This window comes from Phyllostomus hastatus, unplaced genomic scaffold, assembly GCF_019186645.2.
Source record: "Phyllostomus hastatus isolate PE091 unplaced genomic scaffold, TTU_PhHast_1.1 phas_contig_148, whole genome shotgun sequence".
Classification (NCBI taxonomy): domain Eukaryota; kingdom Metazoa; phylum Chordata; class Mammalia; order Chiroptera; family Phyllostomidae; genus Phyllostomus; species Phyllostomus hastatus.
Window position 1 is genome coordinate 7,773,590 of NW_025333607.1, and position 18,149 is coordinate 7,791,738.

Below are 18,149 nucleotides of genomic sequence, written 5' to 3' on the forward strand. Positions count from 1 at the left end.
TCTTTGTTATAGATTCCGTTTGGGAATTTCATTTTCTTATCTATATCCTCTGCCATTTCTTAGTGCTAGTTCTTACTGCATATGGCAGGTGAAAACCTATGAAGCTTATGGAATATGTCAACTCTCTCAACTGTGTACTATCTAACTGCCCTCAATTATCACTTTATTCAAAAAGTGAGTAAAACACATAACAATATACTCTAACAAATCGACCACTTATAAAATTAGGTACAACTCCAAATTCCTGTCCATTTAGCACAGTCTGTCTGTTATTTCCCACCATGGTTTAGATGGGGCTGGGTCAGCTTATCAGTTATTTGTGGAAGTTTTAAACCACAATGAAGTGTAATGAAAGGTGAAATTGTTCATCTTGTGGAAGTTGTAGAATTACCTGAAGTCAGGGAGAACCTGAATCACATGGAAAGTGATGCATGAGTACCGGACAGAGTGAATTTCTTAAGGACAATGATATGGCAGATATGTTTAAAAATTAATTTGCATATCAAAGAATTGTCAGAGGACACTGGGGAAATTGATGAAGTTCTCAAATGCTACAAAAATTGACCATCTTTTCATAAAAGATGTCATATATCATGACATTACTTTATATAATTTTGTTGGAACATCTGCATCGATGAAAATTAATGAGTCATTTTAACTCTAACAATTTGTTCTTGTTTACCAGTATAATTAAATTTTTAGAATACAGTGTGATAGTTACTTAATTTTTAATATTCTTTTAGGGAAAAATAATCCTCCTCCCATAATTTTTAAGAAGTTCTCTGTGCATTTATTTTATGCTACACTTACTCCCAGGCTACAAGTTTTTGTTCCTCATTTAAAAAAAAGATTAAAAAAATTTTTTTAGAAAGAGGGCAAGGAAGGGAGAGGGAGAGAAACATCCATGGGTTGCCTCTTGTATGCGCCCCCAACCGGGGCCAAACCCTCAACCCAGGCACGTGCCCTAACTGGGAACTGAAGTGGAGACCTTTCACTTTGCAGGACGATGCCCAACCAACCAACTGAGCCACGCTGATCACGGCTGCTTCTCGTTTTTCTTGAGATATATTTTTCTTCTCTCCAGTCTCCTCTTCTGACTTAGAAACAGCCTGTTCTTTTACAGTAAGGATCACCTCAGCGTTGCAAGGGCAGCTCACGTGTGGGTCTAGCTGACCTCGAGTGCTGCCAGTCAGTCCGGCAGCTTTCACTCACCTGGATGTGCTCAGTGACCGCAGAATCTGCACGTCACTCCTTTGGTTCGGTGTTGCCCTCCGCAGTTGTAAGCACGTGCCGCAAAAACCTAGCACTCCCTCTGGGCGGTCGGCTCTGTGTGCAGCCTGCACGCACCTCCCAGCTCCAGCATTGCGACAAGGTGCCGGCACACACTGCTTCAATAAAGTGACATCTCTCAGAATCTTGGTGGCTTTTCCCATGTACATTCCCTCGATGGCAGTTTCGTGAATGTTCAAGTGAACGTGAATATTTGAACCTCTTGCTTTGCATGAGGGTAGCGGGTTTCCTGGGTCAAGTCAACTGTGAGTCGTATTTACAGCTCCCCACAGGCTGCTTGCAGAAAGAGCCCTTTTTCTCTATAATTGATTCTGAAACATCAGCTCGTGGCTCTACCAGTCAGTCTTTGTTGAAGGAACCAGAAACCATGGTAGATATAATCAACAGAAGGGTTTACTATATAAAATTTTTTTGCTCCGTGGAAAATTTAAAAGGTTTGAAAGATCTACTTCTAGGCTGAAGCCTTTCAAAAGAATCATATTCAACTAATATACTAGGAAGGCTAAAACCAATTAGTCTTCCACTTGGCGTTGGAGAGCCGACGCCGGAATGGTATTTCAGAGCAGTGTCAAGTTCAGCAGTGCTGGTCGCTCGCAGGACAGCAAAGGCACATGGGAATATTGCCCCAACCTATTTCCACTTCCAAAATCTCTGTGTGGCTGCATCTAATTGGATGAACTCCGCTACAGGGGAGTCTGTACGTGTAGTTTTTCTTGCCGCTTCTTTCCACAGAAGGAGAGGGAGCTGGCGGTTGGGATAGCCAACCCAAAGTAACTGCTCAATTGTCTTAAGTGGATTCCACTTAAGAAGCCTTTTTTTTGCCCTGGCCCGTCAGGTCAGCTCAGTTGGTTGGAGTGTCATCCTGTACACCAAAAGGTTGCGGGTTTGATCCCCTGTTGGGGTGCGTGTGGGAACATCCTAGTAGCAAACGTTACTAGGCAGGAAGGAGAGAGGTGATCCTAAGTGAGAAAATCCGTCCTCAGGATTTTCCTCCCAGTCTCAGTGGTCTGCTTGTCTTCAGGGATAGCATTTAAAGACTGGACAAGCACAGGCTTGTAGGATTTTTTGGTAATGTGTGTAAACCCCTTTGACATTCAAAGGTGGAGAGATATTTCCAGCCTTTACGGAAATTAACAAACAAATGTATTTCACTTCTTTCTTTTTTTTTTTTTTTGATATTTGGAGATGTCTTATTTTGTATTTTAACTATGTCTTTGCTGCCCTTCAGGAAGTTGTGGACATGAAGTCCGAGGGACAGGCGACCGTGATTCAGCAGCTGGAGCAGACCATCGAGGACCTGAGGACCAAAATCGCTGAACTGGAGAAGCAGTACCCTGCTGCGGACACGGGCGTGGCCAGCGGCCGGCCTGGTGTCCAGAACGGAGTGGCGCCCTCGGACGAGGTCTGCCTGGAAGCTCTCAGGTTAGGACACACGGATGTACAGCCTCAAAGGATTTTACGGGCACAGTCGATCCAGACGTCCCCGACGGAGGAAGGGGGGTTCGCGGCGCTGCCTTCTGTGACTGCGCTGCCAGAGCCTCCCTCCTGGCCACCAGGGGCTGAGAGCGGAGTCGCGGCCGTGCCACCCCCGCCTTCGGGACCTCAGACAAAATTCTGTTCGGAGATTTCTTTGATTGTGTCTCCAAGGCAAATATCAGTGCAACTCAACGCACCTCAGTCCACCCAGCCTCCGCCACCGCCACCCCTGCCGCGGCCGGACGGTCAGGCACAGGCCGCTCCCGGGCCTTCCCAGCCTTCTTTCCAGACTCAGCTTGACACCAGCCACGAACAGTCTGTGTCATCGCCCTTTGAGGACAGCCCAAACGTCCCACCCCCGCCGCCCCTGCCTTGCACTGGGTCTTCCAGCTCCATGCCTGGCCTGGGCGTGGTGCCTCCCCCGCCCCCTCCCCTCAGTACCGCAGTCCCTTCACCTCCGTTTATGCCCAGTACAGAGATGCTGCCACCCCCTCCCCCACCTTTGCCCGGTGAGGGGATACCTCCTCCCCCTCCTCTTCCCGGAGTGGGAATACCTCCTCCCCCTCCTCTTCCTGGAGTGGGGGTGCCCCCTCCCCCACCTTTGCCTGGTGAGGGGATACCTCCTCCCCCTCCCCTTCCCGGAATGGGGGTGCCCCCTCCCCCACCCCTTCCTGGAATGGGTGTACCTCCTCCCCCTCCTCTTCCCAGTGTGGGAATACCTCCTCCCCCACCTCTTCCCGGAATGGGGATACCCCCTCCTCCACCTCTTCCAGGAATGGGGATACCCCCTCCCCCTCCCCCTCCCCCTCTTCCCGGAATGGAGGTACCCCCTCCCCCTCCTCTTCCCAGTGTGGGAATACCTCCTCCCCCACCTCTTCCCGGAATGGGGATACCCCCTCCCCCTCCTCTTCCCAGTGTGGGAATACCCCCTCCCCCACCTCTTCCCAGTGTGGGAATACCTCCTCCCCCACCTCTTCCCGGAATGGGGATACCCCCTCCTCCTCCTCTTCCCAGTGTGGGAATACCCCCTCCCCCACCTCTTCCTGGAATGGGGATACCTCCTCCCCCACCTCTTCCCGGAATGGGGATACCCCCTCCCCCTCCTCTTCCCGGAGTGGGGATACCCCCACCTCCTCCTTTGCCAGGTGGGGGCATTCCACCTGCTCCGGCTCCTCCTCCCGGTCCTGGAACAGGCGTCCCTGCACCCCCACCCCCACCCCCACCCCCACCCGCTCTGCTTCCTGGATCCGGCCCCCCACTCCCCCCGCAAGTTGCGGGTGGCACTTTACCAGCACCACAGGTGTGTGGATTTCTTCCCCCTCCGATGCCGACGGGCTGGTTTGGCTTAGGGATGAACCAGGACAAAGGGAGCAGGAAGCAGCCCATTGAGCCTTGTCGGCCGATGAAGCCTCTGTACTGGACGAGAATTCAGCTGCACAGCAAAAGGTAACGCGAACAGGAGCTCACCTTGGCAAAGTCGGTCAGTGCAAGGGAAGCATTTTCCTTTACAACCTGGGAGAATTACAGTTTAATGTGTTTTTAAGTGCTGCTCTAAAATATTTAGTGAAACAAGCTGTTATTTAAAATTTCACTTTTCTATAGAAGAATCAAAAGGATAAAACAAGTGACATGTATGTATCAATGCGTAAGATGTTCAGATGTCTAAGTCTCACAGGTGGGCACAGGTAACCAGGTTCTTAGTGATGGGGACAAAGAATTGAACCGAACACCCGGAGTTCATAGAAGAGAACATGGGAGCAGGCCAACTCCAAGCAGAGATTGACCTCATGGGCTGGAGGGACTCTATTCTTATAGGGCGGACCCTTCCTGGCTAGTTTTGGTGGGCTTTTTCCTGCGCATGTGCAAGTAGTTGTATTACTTTAAAGCTACTGCGCTTGTGGCCTCCCATGATTTTCCCTGACTGGCCACCAGAGGGTCCCACAATGTTACTGAATTGGCCCCCCCCCTTCTCCTGGAGTCCCCCTGTACTAGGTTCACCTTTCCCTTCACTAGAGAATTATAGCTCTCCATGTTAGAGATTGGTGAAAAGGAAAGGAACTATTTATTCAAGTTACACAGTCTTAAGAGTAATGACTTAATGTCTTTGTCAAAATCCCAAAGTCCCTTAAAACACCCACAAACACACACAGTCCTTCCTTACCCTTTGCCCAGTCTGGGGTACCATATCTCAGGGAAAGAAATAGAAGTCGGGTCTCAGGCAGCTCCCGGTTCTTCCCAGTAATCTGTGCTTGGCTGGTAGGCCTTCCTCGGTTCCCGGCACCATTGGTGGTGTTGCCGGAATTTCCAGCTAAAGCCGCGTGGTGGTTCTCTGCTGAAGCCGAGTGGTGATTCCTCTCATGGCTGTGTGTGGGGGGGGTCCCCCTGTGCCAAAAGTGTGAGGTCCTCCTTACGTGGCTGCAGCCATGTGCTTCTCTCCACTGCCACAGCCAAGTGGCTCTCTCTTTACAGGCTGCAGAAGTCTCCACTCAGCCAAAACCACATGGTTCTCTCCTCAATGGCTGCCAAGTCTGGGTTTAAATATCCTCCCAGCTTTACTGGGCTCCATCATGAGTCTGCGCAGGGGTGGCCCCATGTTGTGGAGCCAATCACCTCCAAGCTCTCACACAGGTGCTGTAACCAGGGGGAGTTGCCTCCCAGCTACATCTTAGAGGGAAGTTCCTTCCATCTCCCTGGCTCAGAGCACTGGCCACAGCTATTTAACATATCTATGCAACCAGTTAAAGGTCATAGATATGTTAAATGACCACGCCAGAGGTTAGCTGCAAAGGTTAGTTGCTATGCAAAACAGCTTTCAGTGGCCCTGCTCCATGCATCTCTTCCCCCAACTCACACCTGTGGTAGAGGGTGAAGACATCCTATATATCTTTCTTATATTTCCTGGACACCTTGAGTCCTGAACCCCATTACAAATCCTTCTTTTGGGGACCCTCTGGCTGCACCCTCCTACATAAGTAGTTATCTTTTAAAGATAGAGGAAAATACAGGGTCCGGCAGAAGTAACACCTGCTTGAGTGTGGTTGGTAGGGTAATAATATGCGTGTAATAATTTATAGTTTTGAACATTTCACCTAACATGCCATGTGGTGTGCTTGAGTGTGATATTGCTGTGTTACAGAAATACATGCTTATGATTTTGTAATAAATGAGGGGTGTTATTTGTGCCGGACTCTGTAATTTTTATTTTTTATTTTTTTATTTTTAGCATGCATGCCTTACTGCCTAGTAGCAGAACCTCACACTGACAGTAGCTTATAAATGTAAATCAAATCCTTGGGCAAACGGAGTCTGGAGGGTGTTGTTTGCATTTTTTCAAAAGCACAGTCTCGTGTTACTATGGCATTTTGTTTGCAGGTGTCTTTCTCTGCACAGATGTGTTACACAAAAACACACATGTCCACACCCTAGATGTGAAATAGTTCTGCTCTGAGAATTCTATGCCACTTTTACAGAAGGTTGGCGGCACAGTGTGAAGTCTTACAATCGTAGTTGTGAATGGTATTTATGAAAGAATACGTCCCCCCGGGCGCCCTGGTGCCATAGTACTTAACCACGCATTGTCCGTGGGTCGCGTCCCCTGCTCCCTGGGGCAGTGCTCTGAGGAGTGGCTGTGGGATGTGCCGGTGAGACCAAAGAACATGCCCTGTTCATGGTTTTTTGAATTTTGTTCATGTAATGTGGCATGGATTTAGAAACAGGATATTCATCGGGCTTGCTCTCACTTCTCATATTAATATTTTCTTTTTAAAAGATTTTATTTATTTTCAGAGGGGAAGGGAGGAAGAAAGAGAGGGAGAGAAACGTCAGCCTGTGGCTGCCTCTCATGTGCCCCCTACTGGGGACCTGGCCCGCAACCCAGGCATGTGCCCTGACTGGGAATCGAACCAGCTACCCCTTCCTTCCCAGGCTGGCACTCAACCCACTGAGCCACACCAGTCAGGGCAATATGTTTTTCTCTTCACTGAATCATATTGGGGGGAAGAATCTATATATTTACTTCTAACTTTGGCGCTCATTTTCTGTGTGGTTACTGTTTACCTATGTGTGTTGATGCATCATTTTAAACCATGCCCCAAAATAAGTATGTCCAGATATATTATATGAAGTTGTATTGCTCCTGTTGTTGTTTCTGCACGGATCTCCCCTCTGTAGGTGGCATTGCCTGAACCTGTAGTTACTGTGAAGTCAGGTGACACCGGTGCGATGGGAAGTGTAGGAAGATGAAAGCTGCGTGATCATAAAATGATTTCTTTTTCACACATAAATCATGTACAGGGCTGATGAGTCCGGTTGGGATTGTGAGCTAGCAAACATTTCCTGCCTTCATCTTCCACACTGAGAGGTTTTTCTTTTTCTTTTATGCTTTTTTTAAAGATTTTATTTATTTATTTTTAGAGAGGGAAGGGAGGGAGAAAGAGAGAGAGAGAAACATCAATGTGTGGTTGCTGGGGGCCATGACCTGCAACCCAGGCATGTGCCCTGACTGGGAATCGAACCTGCAACACTTTAGTTTGCAGCCCACGCTCAATCCACTGAGCTACGCCAGCCAGGGCTTTCTTTTATATTTTTATACACTGCCTTGATAGTGGAGAATTCCTGGAAATGATTATTTCTGGACAAAGGTTTCATCCCATATTGATGTCATTTTAACTTCCTTGTCAAGCTGATAGAAGAAGTGGCGGTCTTAAAGGAAAGGGGTATCCTTTCCCTTTTCCCCTTCCTTCCCCCTGCTTGCCTCTCTGTTCCTCCCTCCAATGCTCCCTTCCTTCCCGACGTCTTCTCATCCTTTCTTTCTCCCCGCCCTCCTTCTCTCCCCTTCTTCCTTCGTGTTGATGCTGAACCGTGCTCTCTCATGGTTCTGTTTGATGGTTTTTTTTTTCACTTGGTGTTCTGCTTAACTTTAGAGACTCCAGTGCTTCGCTTATTTGGGAAAAAATTGAAGAGCCATCCATAGATTGTCACGAATTTGAGGAATTGTTTTCGAAAACTGCTGTGAAGGAAAGGAAGAAACCTATTTCCGACACCATCACGAAGACCAAGGCTAAACAAGTGAGTACGTGTGTGTTTCCTAAAATCCGACGATGTTTTGAGTACGAGTGTGAACTTTCACTAGAAAAAACTTTGAAATCATTTCCTGGGCTGGATGAAGTCCACAGCCCTTAGGCAGATAGGAGAGGTTGGAATTAGATACCATGGGGACAGAGGAGAGTATCCCAAATAGATCAACAAAGAATCATCACCAAGTGATAATCTCAGCGATTGCTTGTTTACAGAATTACTTGTCTAGAAATACGCTGTCAATTGATTGAAATCAGTCTGAGATGCACTATTATGGATGGAAAGAGTGGGCTGAGAGAAACAAGCCAGAAGGCCAGTAGTTTGTAACCGATGGTGGGTTTGGTATTTTGCTGTATCATAACTGCCTCGGATGCTCTGTGGAACCCAGCGACACAGCCCCACTATATTTGACACAGGGAAGAAAATCTTGTGTCCAGTTCCAGCCTCTCCATTCCACTCTGCCCAATCCTTTGATCTGTCCCGGGACACTTGAGTCATGAAAGGAAGGAGCGGTGCCTTGGGAGAAAAACATCCCCAAGCAGCATTTTCCTCGGGTCCACCCAGCGGACTCGATCATGGGATGATGTTGCAAATTTCTCAAGACAGGCAATCAGGGAAGTAGAGTAAAACCCTATAATAATGAGCCGCAGATAGAAAGTGTTGCTCTTGGTGCCTGTCTTTTACCCTAAATAGGGAGTGGCTACATTTCTTAACATTTTGCGGGGGGGGGGCAAGGAAATGCAGGGAGACAAGAGAATGGCAAGCAGCTCAGTCTTTGGGGGTCACCGAGGGAGAGACAGGAAACCCCAAGTGTCCCGTGTTGCCCTGGAGCAGTCTGTCCCGATGAATGGTACCTGACGGGATGATCCTTAAATGTTGGCCTCTGACCTGGAAGTTGCAGCTAGATGTGTGACCCAGAGTTGTTCCCCCTGACATGTATTTCTGAGCAGACAGCTCCCACCGGACAGACAGGAGTGGGTTGGATTGGAAAGGGACAGCAGGAGCCCTGGAACTTCTAGTGAGTGGGTGGGCAGGCTCTCCCCAGGCCTTCTGTTAACCTGATCATGGTGCAAACCCAAACGCTGGGCGGGTGAAATTTTCTGAGCCACTCGATTGCACTGCAGCTGGTGGCTGGTGACCCGAGGTCGGTGGCTCTGGTAAATTAGACAGCACCTGGCACATGGGAGGCACCGAATAAAGATTTGTTTAACAAACAAACCAGCTGACCCAGGGAGGAAGGCTTTATAAAAATCAGTGACTTTGCCCAGTGAAGATGAAAACCCAGAAAATCATTCATCTCCTAATAATCAGTTTGGCCGACGTGGCAGTGTGAAGGGGAGTAAAGGTAAATGGAAAACCTCATGTTCTCTGGCAGAGGTAAACATTTCAAAAGTCATTTCCGTGGTACGCTGGCATATAGCGCACTCAGGCTGCGTCATTCCTCTCTTCTCATGGATGGTATCAGGGATGGACACTCCGTCTGGAAAGGAGTTGGGGAGGAGGGCGTGGCAGCCATGGTTGGCACTCGATGAATGAGCAAAGGAGACATGGGATGTCTCTCGTCCAGGGACCAAATACTCAGAAAAGCAAGCCACACCCTTCCCACCTCCCATCACCACTTTATTCTTCTAAGTGAACACAGAAAAGGAAAATGCCTCCTGTTTTGCTCGAAACTCTAGGATTTCCTGATATGTTTGACATAGTATTCAGGTTTGAGCCGACTAAAATAAGATGCGGCCCTGGCTGGGTAGCTCAGGTGGTTGGCGTGCCCTCCCAACATGCTGAGGTCGCCGCAGGGTGGATCCTCACGCAGGGTGCATGGAAGAATCAACCAATGAATTAAAAAAAAAGTAGAATAGCGAATTGATGTTTCTCTGTCTCTCCCTCCCCTTCTTTCTCTCTATAAAAACCAATTAATAAATTTAAAAAAAATAAGGTTTATATCTAACCCATCAAAATTCAAATCCAGCTAGTTTGGCATGAGCTGGGCTCTTTGCCTGTGAACTCTGCCCCTGTACTTAACTTCCTTGGAACGCCATCACCTAACTCCTTCATTAAGACATTTCATAAATGGGCATCTCATGACCTGTGGGTCGGGGACTGGGCCAATGGGATCATTTACACTGTTGATGGCGATGCTGCTGTTTGCCCTCTGCGTCAGGCAGGGTTTAGGCACTGTCTGCACGGTGGCTCCAGATGAGCTTGTAAAGCAGCTTCTTGGCCTGGGTATTTGTGTTGAGCTCTGCGTTTCAGGCCTGTGTCTGGAGGGATAAAGTACGTTTCTCTGTATGCTGGAGAGGGAAGAAATCTACTTGCAAGTGATATAGTGCCGAAGAAACTGACTTTTATGGAACGTCGTTGTATTTGGAAGAAAACCCTGCCCCTTTCATCTACTTGAGACATTTAACATTTTGTTTCAGGAAAATGTATTCTCAGGATGCATGCAAATCGTTCCCCCTTTTATGGGAAACACATACTGATTGTATGTGCAGACATTTTGGTACCTCATGATTCATTTCCAGTGAAATGAATAGCCTTCAATGCTGTGGCATATGTTTAAGGAGGTATTTAAAGCAATTTTTAAATGCGCTGGAAGCTAGAAATTCTGTTTTTCTTTAAATGTCTAAAAATAGACAAATAGTTCTGTGATCTGTCTTCTTGAAAGTTAGGCAGTGGTCAATCAAACACAATGGTATTTGACGAGGTGCCTGTGCTGTTTTTATGCTATCAGAAAAGACTTTTCATTGTGATACTGGACGATTCCTTAGCTGTGCACTTTGCCCTCTGACCTAAAGAGAAAGAGGGTTATTCTGTAGCACCTAAACAAGTACTACTCATGAATATCTTATATTTCAAAGTGATTTTTCCTCCAAAAAACATATCATAAAGCATTTTACTCTTTTCACGAATCATGTATTTAAGTTCTGTGATGACTTCTCAGATTACCCTCCTTTATTTGGAATTACATTAAAAACACAAGGAGATTAGTGGAGAAGGTGAATGGGACTTTATCAGAATAGGATGCGTCCTAGTCCTCCTCGCCAAGTGAGTTTGACGCTTACACATCAGAATTAAATATCAACCTGATAACTTAACACAACAGCAACCACTCCATCTCTTAAGGAATCAAGAGGAAAATTGAAAACAGTCTCCTATGAGGTCAGTGTTTCAACATCAATTCCCATACAAACGTGCTCATTTTTAAGGAATACTCAAGAGCTAGCAAACACTCAGCCAGATCTGCCCTTTATTGCCAGGGTCACTGAGTGGTTATTAACACTGATAATGACTCTTTACCTGAGGATTTTTCTGTGTTCGAAGAAAGGCTAAGTTTACCCCAAGCAGTAGCAGCATCAGCAGCAATACTAGTTATAATCAGGGTAATTACAAAGACAATAGTAATAATAACCATGGAAGCCACAAGCCATACATTGTCTTTATTTATCATGTCACTCATTATTTTTGGTCCCTTATACTACCTTCTTTTTATGAAATTCTTTTCACATTTTTCTGTTTTTTAAAATTATTTTATTTTTAAAGATTTATTTATTTACTTATTTTTAGAGAGGGGAAGGGAGGGAGAAAGAGAGGGAGAGAAACATTGATGTGTGTGGTTGCTTCTCGTGCGCCCCCTGCTGGGGACCTGGCCTGCAATCCGGGCATGGGCCTTAGACTGAGACTCAAACTGGCGACCCCTTGATTCACAGGCTGGCACTCAGTCCACTGAGCCACAGCAGCCAGGGCCATTTTACTGTTCTGATTGATGATTTCCGCTATTCTGTTTCCCAGATCACTAATCCACTCTTCATATTAACAGATTTGCTGTCGATTCCTTGTAGTGTATTTTTCACTGTGGTGATTATATTCTTCACCTATGATTGGTTCTTAGTTATATTTTCCAACTCTCTATGGAAATGCTCTCTTGAGTTCTTCTATTCTCCTCTCCAGATTGTTGAACATCCTTATGATCCATTCTTTGAAACCTTTATCAGGCAAATTACTTCATCTTCATTTCATCAGAGTCATTTTCCTTCATTTGAGACATATTCGTCTGTCTCCCCATTTTGTTTGATTTCCTGTGTTTGCTCCTGTGAATGAAATGAAATGGTTCTCTCTCTCGAACTTGAAAAAGTAGTCTCATATAGAAGTGGCCTCTGTGTAGAAGGTGCCTGGTGGTTCGGCAGGTTGGCGGGAGTCAGGGTGGACACGGGCATTGCCAGTGGAGCATCCTTGCTCGCAGTGTCCTGGGGTGTCTTGGCCAGCGGGAGCTGGTTTGGGGCCAAACTGGTGTGCTAGTAGTTGTGGCAGCTGCCTGTTGTTCCGGCTGCCTACAGAATATGTATTTTCTGTAGAGGATTTGAATTTGCATTGATTTCCATATGCTTTCAGTAGTTACGTGACTGTAGTTATACTTAGGAAATTGTACGTGGAGACATTTTTAAAGGCTTTTCTGTATTCTAACAGATTTTTACAAGTATGTAAACGATGATGCCACAAACATGACACTTGCTCAGTTACACAAAACTTCATCTGAGTAATGTGAGCTGCAGATGTCTGAGTTACTGTGAGCAGCAACAATGAGGACCGTTGTTTTGTGTGGCAGGTAGATGGGGCTGGAGACGTACTGTCCCTGATATTAAACGCCCCCAAATGCCATGTGAGGGTAGTTTTGATTCACCCCAGGACAGAAAAGGAACCATCTTTGTAAAATATGCCTTAAGTGTATCGTGTCTAGTCATGTTTTAAAAATCGGTAGGGCAGCCTACTACCCACAGCATAAATCTGAACACAGAAGTTAACAAAAGAACATGAAGGAACTGTGTTTCTTTTTAAATACATACCTGATATTTGTGCCTCTATTTAATGCCACGCAAATGAACCTCTTCTTGGGTTCCTTCTGTTCCGTTGAAAGGCTTTACCCACAGGGTGGGGGAGAAAAACAATTCATGATAGTTAAAATATTTCTTGAGCTCCATTCAGCCTCTGGAAGTCTGATTAGGAAAATAGATATTTGAATCTGCTACTTATTATAAGGGGAGGTAATAAAAGGAATTCTGAGAATTCCCGTTTAGTCCAGATGCAATTGTTAAGGAATTAAGACATTTGTTATCCTGTTCAATCTTTCCACTGTGTTTGCTTAACCTGACCTGTAAAAAAGGCCCCTTTTTGCTGTTTTGTAAAAAGTCTTCCTAACAATGGGGAAAGAAGCATTTATGATTCCAATGTTCCTCTCAGGGCACGCATACATAATGCCTCCCAGTATTCGTACACGAAATAGTCACTGCCGCCCAAAGAATTCCCCCTGGTCTGTGGGGGCTTTGGGGCGACGTGCGTGCTGTGGTCCAAACAGTGTTTGCTTCAAGCAGTGATTGGCCCGAACAGGAAACACGGGGTGTGTGTTTTACTTGTGCTTCTCTGTTTTACTTTTCTTTATTGCAAATATTTATTTGTAAATTAAAAATGTTTTACCACAATTGATAGATAACCTAAGTTATAATCTGAGTAGCAGAAGTTTAATTTTTTCATATTGGTGTGAATTTTTCCAGTTGTTGCCGGCAAGGGTGAATGTCAGTTGATTTGGACAGTTATGTTCAGTCTTTTAGACAGAAGACAATAATGTCTGAAGCATCAAATATCTTATAATAATACAATTTAGATTTGTTTGGGGAATACACAATAAACATTTGGTGCTTTGTAACTTTTAGTATAACATCTGTTTCTAATAGACTACATTCCTATTGCAAGCCTTAAAAATATATTTACATAGAAAACCACATCAAAATACAAAGCTATAATTAGACAAACATAGGTTTTGCGGAATCTGGATTTGTTTTAGATGTTAAAAGATTTATTATTTTTTGAAGATGCTATTCCTATAACTATTTGTAGAACATACCCAATCAATTCAAATAATGCAACAATAATAACCTCTCTTTTAAAAATGTTTTCAGCCAGAATATTGTTTTTATACTTCTAAGTATATGGCTTAAAAATAAAACTTAATGGCATAATAAAAAGGAAGTATAATTACACTAATGATTTTTGACCTTGGTAGATTATATTAAGAAAATTATATTTGATTAATTGCACACTAGAATTGCACAAAATTCAGTCATGATGCTGAAGGTTAATTCTTTTGGACTTTATATTTATGTTTTGATGTTAAGATTCTGTTGGGCTATATATACAAAAAGGGGCAGTGATTTTTAATAGCTCTGATGTCCTGTTTATCATGACCCATAGACATCAAAGAAAGGGTTGTTTGGAAAGTTCCTTCAAGATTCATTACCTTATTCTGATCATCTTCATAAACTAAAACTTATTCTTGTAAAACCATAAGGAAAGGTTTTTGCTTGTTGATGGAATCTCAGTTCTTTAAAAAAAAAGATTTTATTTATTTATTTTTAGAAAGGGAAGGGAGGGAGAAAGAGAGAGAGAGAAAAACATCAATGTGCGGTTGCTGGGGGCCATGGCCTGCAACCCAGGCATGTGCCCTGACTGGGAATCGAACCTGCGACACTTTGGTTTGCAGCCCGCGCTCAATCCACTGACCCATGCCAGCCACAACTGGAATCTCAGTTCTATTTGGAGCAGAGGGTGAGAGCATGTTTTCTCAATTCTGCTGCTATGGATGGAGCAGCTAGCTGCTCAGAGAGCCCTGTGAGACTAAATGGGAGAGGGACCCCAATTACTTCCAGTGTCTCACCCCTTTCCTGGTCTGATGGGAGCTGGGGTATCTCTGTCAGCAGAGAGTACGGCAAAGAAAAGAAGCTCTATTCCAGGTATAGCATGGAGGTTTCTAGAGGGCGAATGATTACAGAACATCCTGCAACAGACACTATTTCAATAATTAATTCTGTCGGGGTAAGTGCTGTGGGTCATCGGGACTTGGGTAGAGCACATTGGCTGGACTCAGGGAGAGGCTGTATGGAGGAGATGATATTTAAACTGAACTTTGAGTAGTTTATTTTGTTTGCATATGTGGAGAGGATTAGGGAAGAATTTTGAAAATAACAGTGCATGCATCAATTCCCTTGCATCGATTCCCTTGCATCGCATTTAAAAGCACAATAAATCAGTCAGTGTCGTAGCCGGCTTCTCCAGTGTCCTGGAGGCTGCGGTCTGAGGTTTCAGGAATGTGAATACAGGTCGTTGATACTCATTCCCGGGGCTGAACGTGTTTCCTGCTCATCCTCCTAGAAAACCTCTCTACTTTGTTACTAGACAGAAGAGTAACAACTGAATTTAGATAAACTAGACCTGAAGTTGAGTTTGATGACTTGGTACTACATAGGGGCACGTATGTTTCTTTACCATGGACAGCAACAGGAGTTTGGTTTATCCCAGAGCACAGGGGAATTGTATTCCTTATGGGACTTGCGTGGTGAGCGAGCGCCTACCTCTTGTCTGCGGGAAGGGATGCCGGTGGCACTAGTCAGCGTGTTCACAGGGGACCTCTGTGTGACCTAAGCTGAAAAATGGCTCCAGTTATTTGAGAATGCACGTTTAAGACTTAGAAGAAAAATTAATGTTCTTAGGTATATAAGAACATTATATGTCTTATTATATGTCTCTAATTTTCTTTTCACTTTAAATGCTTTAAAGTTAAACCAAAATATAAGCTTTTTTCTTTTTCAAAGTCATGTTTATAATGGAAATTTTCTGACATTTTTGCTTAATTTTTGGTTAAATGTTAATACATGAACTTTTAAAAATTGTAGAATTTGTAACTTGAAACTGTCTGAAGTACTTGAACAAATTTGGAGGTGGGCCTTCTAGATCAACAGAACAAGCAACTGGGCATGTCCTCCTCCCAGGAAAGCAACAATGTAACTGGTAGAAATTATAATAAAAGTATTTATTTAAACAAATCTACTAGAACTCAGTGAGATCAGTGAGTCTATGGCATTTGAACCAGGACCCTCTCCAGTACCAACCGACCCGACTGTATGCGGTGGTAACTCTCCCCCAGGCCTGTGCCACCAAGAAGACCGGGGTCCCTCTCCTTGCAGCTCTATCTCTATGGCTATGGCTTTATCTTAGAAGAGGTGGATGCTGGCATTCCTAATTTCCCCAGTCCCTGACTGCAGAAGCTGTGTTTCAGGCAACCACGGAGAGCTAAGGACTAAAGATGCAGGCAGTGAAGGGCCCCCCACGGATCGCAGTCAACTCTGGGTGTCAGGAAGGCTGTGCACCTCGTACACTGCACACACCCGGGAACAATCAGAGCAAGACATGGGGCACCATGAAAACGTTCCCCAAACCTCACAGACTCATTAAAGTCAAGTGGAAGATTCACTGGCCCAAGAGTCTTCCACATACTTTTGTCCAGACTTTTACTGACCAGTATTCTACTTTGACCCAGGGACAACTCCTAAGCCAGGCTTAAAAATAGCATCAGTCTTTTCTGGCAGCCTGGAAGCTGTGTGCCTGCCAAGGCTAGACCCTCTTGGGAGAAATTAGGGAAAGTCTACGTTACTAGTTCTTGGCTAGATGTGGGAAAAAATTCTGTAAATTCCCTCTAAGGCATGACCTCCCTGCCCTCCCCACAATATGGTTAAGGGTAAAGCCCCAAGTAGTTAAGAGGACTGAGGCACAGTCTTTGACCGATAAGAGGCTCATGGCCACCCAGGGCTGACTCCTAAATTGCCAGACTAAGAGATAAGAACACAGTGGGAGAGTGCACGCAGGCGCATCACATTGCACTCCGTAGCAGTAACAGACTTCACTGGATCGGTCTAGCTGTCGCTAAGCACATCAGCAAACAATGAGAAGAGTAAGCTCTGGAGCAGGGGCGGGGGAATCCAGGTTAAGAGTTGGGACAATATGCTTTCTGCAATGTCTGCTTTTCCGTAAAATAAATGAGAGATAGAAAAGAAACATGTATGACTCATACAGGAAAGCAAATAAACAAAAACATTATTCAAGGAGCTCCTATATGGTATTTACAGACATACATTTCAAAGCACCCATTCTAAAGATCTCCAATGAATTAAAGAAAACCACTTCTTAGAAATAAAAGAAGGTCTGATGACAAGGTCATAGCACATTGATAATATCAGTAAAAAGATAAACTATCTAAAAATTATGGAGTTGGAAAGTAAAATAACCAAAATGAAAAAAAAAAATCTCTAGTTTTTTTGACAGTTCATTTTTGGTGGCAGAAAAAACAATCAACAAATTTGAAAATAAATCAGTAGAGACTTTGAGAAAAAAGGAAAAGGTTGAACTCAGAAAGATGTGGATACCATTAAGTGACCAGTGTATATGCAATGTGAATACCAAAAGAAGAGATATTGTTCAAAAGGTAGAAACATATTTGAAGTTAAAATTGCTGAAAACTTCACAAATTGGATGAAAAACATTAATATATACATTTAAGTTCAGTGAACTTTAAGTAGGTAAACATGAAGAGATCCACACTTATTTATAATTTCACCAAAATGTTGAAAGTCAAAGATAAAAGGAAAAAAATCTTGAAAGCAGTAAGAGAAAAACAACTCATTACATGAAAGGAAACCCCCCAAATATTAACAGCAGACTTAGAATTAACAGAGGCCAAGGGGCAACGGGATGTTATGTTCAAATGCTGAAAGTGAAAGTCATTCACTAAACACATGTAGCAAAACAGTGTTTCAGAAACGAAGGTGAAATACAGGCATTCTCAGAAAATCAAAAACTGAGAGAATTTGTTGCTAGGATACAGGTCTTCAAGAAATATTGGAGGAAGTTCTTCAGGCTGAAAATAAATGACATTCACACAGTGATACAAAATCACGTGCACAAAAAAGAGCTCCGATACACACATCATTTTATCTACAAAAAGATAATATAACTGAACGTTTCTTCTTTATGTGTTTGACTGACTTTAAAAGCAACTGCACAGAACAATTGTAATAATGTATTTGAGAGCAGCCAGGCAAAGGAGACTGGTGGAAACAAAGCTGTGTTAGAGGAAGGAAGTTACATCATGTGATGGTTTAGACCTGTAGGAAGAAATGAAGACAACCACAAAGGATAAATAAAAAAATAAACATAACAAACTAAAAATATATACTTTTCCCAGCCCTGGCTGGCGTAGCTCAGTGGATTGAGCGCGGGCTGTGAACCAAAGTGTCGCAGGTTCAATTCCCAGTCAGGCCACATACCTGGGTTGCAGGCCACGGCCCCCAGCAACCGCACATTGATGTTTCTCTCTCTCTCTCTCTCTCCCTCCCTTCCCTCTCTAAAAATAAGTAAAATCTTTAAAAATATATATACTTTTCCCCTCTGTCAACTTCTTTAAAAGACATAGGTTATATAAACAG

At 44.4% G+C, this 18,149-nt stretch overlaps 1 protein-coding gene across 1 annotated transcript in view; it reads left to right on the forward strand.

The window, feature by feature from the left end:
- The window catches only part of FMN2 (formin 2), a 268,694-nt gene that overhangs the window by 73,270 nt on the left and 177,275 nt on the right, over positions 1-18,149 (forward strand). The window contains exons 5-6 of the mRNA XM_045818459.1: positions 2,519-4,212; positions 7,689-7,833. Of these exons, the coding sequence (XP_045674415.1) occupies positions 2,519-4,212; positions 7,689-7,833 (1,839 nt within the window). The remainder of the gene's footprint in view (positions 1-2,518; positions 4,213-7,688; positions 7,834-18,149) is intronic.